This window comes from Felis catus, chromosome A1 (assembly GCF_018350175.1).
Source record: "Felis catus isolate Fca126 chromosome A1, F.catus_Fca126_mat1.0, whole genome shotgun sequence".
NCBI lineage: Eukaryota > Metazoa > Chordata > Mammalia > Carnivora > Felidae > Felis > Felis catus.
In genome coordinates this window covers 85415010-85421009 of record NC_058368.1, presented here as the reverse complement: position 1 = coordinate 85421009, position 6000 = coordinate 85415010, and the positions used below count along the sequence as shown (strand labels likewise).

The window sequence follows — 6000 nt, the reverse complement described above, 5'->3', positions numbered from 1 at the left end:
TTAGTCTATGAATCCCATCTCAGCTTATTCTAGAATGTGTCTGCTCTCCAAATGCTTGCAAAAAGAGCTGAGGGTGATCTTTATGCTATGTCCTTAAAGTGTGGTCTGAGGGTCAGCTGTGAATAAGGGTATCCCCTGGGAGGTTTGCAGAAATATAGAATCCCAAGCCTGTCCTAGGACCACCTAAATCAGAATCTGCATGTTAGTAAGATTGCAGAGAATTCATTTGCAAATTAAGTGGAAGAAGCCCTTGATGGGGTTCAGTACACACTACCTCAAAATATGGCACTTTGGTGTACTGAATGTTTTGAGATAAAGGAATTTGTGAAATGGCTTTGGAGGAAGGACTTTCTGATCTTCTCCCTGAAGCAGGTCAGAAGATCCTCATGTGGGAGCCCTCCCTGTTCCTGGAGGAAAGGGACATCTTTATTTCCAAGAGGGAGGGACCCTGAAATGAATATGAGGACACAGGCATTGTTAAGATTCCCCCTGTTTATTAAATTTTGTTCATATCTCCACTTATCATATCGTATTTCTCCATCACTGTCTACTCTTTATCAAATCTAGCATGACAATCATACTTTGGGGTTTTCACCTCCTTATGAAAGCTCCCATGTCATGTAAAACTTACATCAAACAAATTTGTATGCTTTTCTCTAATTAATATATCTTTGTCAGTTTAATTTTCAGACCAAGACAGGGACATGAAAAACGTCCAGGAAACTTTTTGTCCCCTACACTCTGTATGACATAAGTCATGCTCCTTAGACCTACAGGGTTTTTGACAACTTAAATGCTTAAGGATTTTTGCTCTCTAAACGTTCTTGTAGCAGTAGAAGCAGCAGGAATTGGGGGTCAGACAAAACTTGGAGTAAATCTCTGGTTCATTTCTACTTGAGCAAATGATTTAACCTGAAGTCTCAAGTACCACATAGGTAAAAATAAAGATAATGATAATCATGCTGATCTCTGACAAATGTGGAGATGATTAGATGAATTAAGAGCACCTGACTCATAGTAGGAACTTAATAAATATCAGGTTTTTCTCACCAATGAAATAAAAACATACTTGAGAAATAATAGTACATTAAGATGTGAATGACCCACATGTCATTTGTACAAGTTAACTTCTTGGTTTATCTAAAATTTAAACCCGACTTGGGGGACAAAGGGTAGAAAAAATATGATTTGATGAAAGGCTTCAGATGAGAATTTGAAAAAAAAAAATACTCAATGTGTTGAATTCCCATATTGGATGGCTGTCATGTAAAAGAAGTGATCAATCTGTGATCATTCTGACTAAAAACAAAAACAAAAACAAACAAACAAAAAAACAAACCAGAAAGTTAACCAATTAAAAACAAACAACAAAAAAGAAAAAAAAATCTGATTATGAAAAGTAGTTTTCTATTTGGCACTCTGGTATAAGTTGTGAAAACTCATCTTTATAACTATTCATCACACACTGTTCTTCAGACCTGTTTGATAGATCATTTGGTGGTTTTGGAATGCTATGTGTTGTGCAGTTCACTCATTAAAACATAGTATTGGAACTGAAACAGTTATAGAAGTCTAGGAAAAGTTATATAAGTTGGGAAGAATAGATTAAGATTATTGTCTGGTCTGTTCCAACAGTTCCAGATGCCATCATTGGTCCTGATGGAGTGACAGCCAGATGGAGATGTTGGTCTTTCATTCTCACTTATTCCTTTCCTACCCCTCTGTTATCCAGCAGCATTCTCCTCAGTGCCCCCTTCACCTCTTTGTTTCGGAGGGTGTAAATCAGGGGGTTCAGGAGTGGTGTGACAATGTTGTAGAAGAGGGTGAGGAATTTGCTCTGGTCCTGGGAAGAGCTGTTTCCAGGTTGCATGTACATGTAGATGATATTTCCATAGAAAAGGGAGACCACTGTGAGATGGGAGCCACAGGTGTTAAACGCCTTTTGTCTCCCTGACACTGGTTGAATCTGTAACACAGCCCTTACAATGTAGCCGTAGGACACCAGGATAAACACTAGAGGTGACAGCACAATGCCCACTGCCAGGACAAAGACAGTGCCTTCAATGGCAGCTGTATTGACACAGGCCATCCGAATCAGGGCAGGCATCTCACACAGGAAGTGGTCCACACTGTGGCGCCCACAGCGGGGTAACTGCAGGGTGACTGGGGACATGACCAAGGAGTTAGCCACACCACAGCCCCAGGCCACCAACACTAAGCCCATGCAGAGACGTGGATTCATGATCACCAGGTAGTGCAGGGGTTTGCAGACTGCAACAAACCGGTCATATGCCATGACAGCCAGGAGCAAGCACTCCACGCCACCTAGACCCAGAAACAGGAAGAGCTGGATGGCACAGCCTGTGTAACTGATGGTCTTGTCATGGCCATTCAGGTTATAGAGCAGCTGAGGAATGGAGCTGGTGGTGAAACTGAGGTCCAGGAAAGATAGGTGGGTGAGGAAGAAGTACATAGGAGTGTGGAGGTGGGGGTCCAGCCGGGACACCAGGATGATGGTGGTGTTGCCCATAAGAGTCAGGAGGTATGCAATCAAGATGACCACAAAGAGGATCCTCTCAAGATGGGGATGGTTAGAAAACCCCAAAAGGATGAAATTTCCCTGGGTGCTGTCATTGGTCCCATCCATCTCTGCTGCACCTGAGAGGAATATTGATACTAATAATACTTATATCCATTATAAGGGAACACTTACAATGAGCCAAACATTCTTCTGTGCTTCTTTACATTTATTTACTCATTTAACCTCCGACTACAATGATTTGCAGTTGGCACTCTTTGTATTCCTGACTTACAGAAAAGGAAACTGACACAGATATGTGTTAAGAAAATTATCATTTTCTAGAAAGGAGCAGAGCTGGTTTGGAACCCAGGGAATGGAACTGAGAACCTTCTTCCTTTACTGCTGGAATTGATTCTAATTCCAGTGACAGGAAAATGTTCCTAAGTTCCTGCTCAAATCTCAAAGGTCCCAGATGGAGCCCCACAATAACCAATTAATAGTATTTAGAATATCTCCACTATATGCAGAATACATCATCCACTCTTTATCCAAAAGGCAAATCTCGGGGCACCTGGGTGGCTCAGTTGGAGAAGTGTCCAACTTCAGCTCAGGTCATGATCTCACGGTTTGTGGGCCCGAGCCCCACATTGGGCTCTATGCTGACAGCTAAGATCCTGGATCCTGCTTCCCATTCTGTGTATCTCCCTCTCTCTCTCTCTGCCTCTCTCCCGCTCGTACTGTGTCTCTCTCTCTCAAAAATTAAGACATTGAAAAAAAATTCAAAAGGTAAATCTCATTTATTTCAGTATTATTATTGAGGAAATTTTACAGCACCTGAGTAGATAAATAATGTATGAGACAATAGAATATTAGTAAAGCAACATCCACATAAAATTATTCCCTCTCTACACCTCTCCCTCTCTTTCTCTTGCTCTCTCTCATTTGGGTATGGTATTCAAGAAATAGAGTATTTTTTCTTCCAAAGTATTATACAGTGTTTGAGGGGAAAAATCACAATATTATGCAACAAATAATAAAACTTTGATGTGATAATCACATATGTGTGTAGAAACATCTACCAAATTGCAATTCCAAGAATGAATCACATTCAAAGCAAAGTATTTTTGAGAACATAAACCACAACTCTTGCAGATCAATATAGAAGAATAGATTTAAAATATCTTGGGCTATAACTCCAATCTCCCATGTTACAATCCTTTAGCCAACAAGAGACAATTATGAAACCTTAGAATTTTTCTTTACCATTTTATAGTTTTTTCATCTAAAATTGTAATAATCAAACTATCTTATTTATTTTACAGGTAAGTTTTGGGATTTTTTAATATGAAAGAAATATAATAAATATGAAAGTTTATATGTATGTCACATAAAGGTTATGTGTTATACAAATAGGGAATGGGAAAATAAGCCCATGAGAAAAGTCAAGGAAATTCTGAAGATAAAAAAAGTCTAGTGAGAGGAAACTATCTTTAATATACATCCAGACATACTACGGAAATGCAATAATTAAAACATGATCAATGACAAGGAATTTGGAGTGGGTAGACCATAGATCCTTCATTCATTCTTTTCATAAAAACTTACCATAAAAACTTATTTAGACTTATTTAAAAAGATAAAACTACTATATAGGAAAGAATCATAGTTGTTCTCTTTTTTTCCTGATTATCTTAGATCTCACTAAACAAGTTGCAACTATCAAAAGGTATGAAGCAAAATACAAATAAAGTTGATTACATATTTTTAAAAAAATCCATAAGGAATCCTACCACAGAAAATACTAATACAAAGCCTAAAGAATAATGATAATACTAGAGCAATTCAATATGACAGCCGAAAGGCTACCTTGTTTAGTAAATTTTTTTTCAAGAAATTGGAGAAAAAACATGTAATGAAAAATAGGCAGCAACTTGAAGAAGTTCACAGGAAAACAAATGATTTACAAAACATGATTTAAAAATATTAAAATCATTCTCACTAGTGACTAAGAGTATAACATATAAAGTTATTTACTTTTTAGATTGGTAAGTATTTAAAGATGTGATGCATACACAGCTGGGAAAGTGTGGGGAAATAAACTCATTAACTTTTGATAGGAATAAATTGGAATATTAACTTTGGAACAACCTTTATAAAGATCATTAATTAAAAGTACACATATATCTTGAGGTTGTATATGTAATTTTAACAAAAGAAACACCTATTATAAAATTTAAAATTACATGTTATTTTTATGACTTATTAATTGTGAATCTAGCAATCTATTTTGCATTTATTAACCCACATTATGTAAATAAAAATCAATAAACTTTATTATAACATTGATTGAAATGGATAATAGAAAAATATGTTTAAAGTTATTGAAATGATTAAAAATGACAATTTTATGAACTAGAAACAACTACTAAATGAAAATAAGTATAGGTACATAACTTCACCTGCAATTTTTTTTCCAAAACCTAGATTAATTTCAAACAAGTGAAAAGTGAAATATAATGTATAATCAGATTATATGTACCTTGCTGCCATTTTTTGGTCACAAACTCTATGTATTATATATTTTTCTATGTATAAAATGTACATTAAAATAGAAACAATATCTGGAAGTATGCACTGAATTGTTGAAAAAGACCTACTTCTCAAGAGTATGATGCATTTTAAACAAGGCTTTCATTTGTACATGATTCCTTCTTTATTAAATAATCATCAATAATCATGAATTATGAAATCAGATAGGACACATGCCCATGCATGTATTTAGTATAATATAATATTTAGGAAATTCCCCTATGATTATTTTTCTGAATTTGTTAATATGTCTTTTTAACTTTGTCATTCCTCCTTTAGAGAGATCATTGTCCCATCTGACTTAAGAAAATCTGATTTTATTAACAAACTAAAAAAGGCATGATGTAGGAAGAAAGGCAGGAACAAATTTTCAATCATTGTAATGGTGTCAGTGTTTTATAACAAACAGCTGCACAACTTCATGGTCCTAAAATTATGTTTTCTGTGAAATAAGAGAACAGTAGAAAGAGGAGCAGAAAATGAGCCATATGCTTATGAAAGGGCATGGGTTTGTCTTTCAAAATAACTTGAGTTCTAATCTCCTGAATTGTTTTCACAACTTTGTTTTTAACTTTACGTATTTATTTTGAGAGAGAGACAGAGACAGGGAGCTCAGGGAGGGGCAGAGAGAGAGAGAGGCAGAGAGAGAGGGCAGGCAGAGAGTGAGAATCCCAAGGAGGCTTCTTACTGTCTCCTGAAGCCCAGCAAGGTGCTGGATCTCACCAACCACTAGATCATGACTTGAGTCAAAATCAGGAGTTTGTCGCTAACCTACTGAGCCCCCCACTGCACCTGTGTTCACATCTTCTATGGGGAGGCAAGAATGACTTCACAAAAAGACTTGCAACAATGGAAACTCAGAATAAATGTTATTATGTCACACTATTCCA

General features: G+C 36.5%; 1 protein-coding gene across 1 annotated transcript; it reads right to left on the bottom strand.

Annotated features, from left to right (window-relative positions):
- Positions 1-1702: 1702 nt before the first annotated feature.
- On the bottom strand, positions 1703-2647 carry LOC101082541 (olfactory receptor 2W3). The gene has a single exon (XM_003980573.2). It carries the CDS (start codon positions 2645-2647, stop codon positions 1703-1705), a length of 945 nt encoding a protein of 314 aa, XP_003980622.1.
- Positions 2648-6000: the final 3353 nt, after the last annotated feature.

Excerpts from the sequence above, each read along its gene's own strand:
- LOC101082541 (XM_003980573.2), bottom strand. The coding sequence starts at position 2,647 with ATGGATGGGACCAATGACAGCACCCAGGGAAATTTCATCCTTTTGGGG.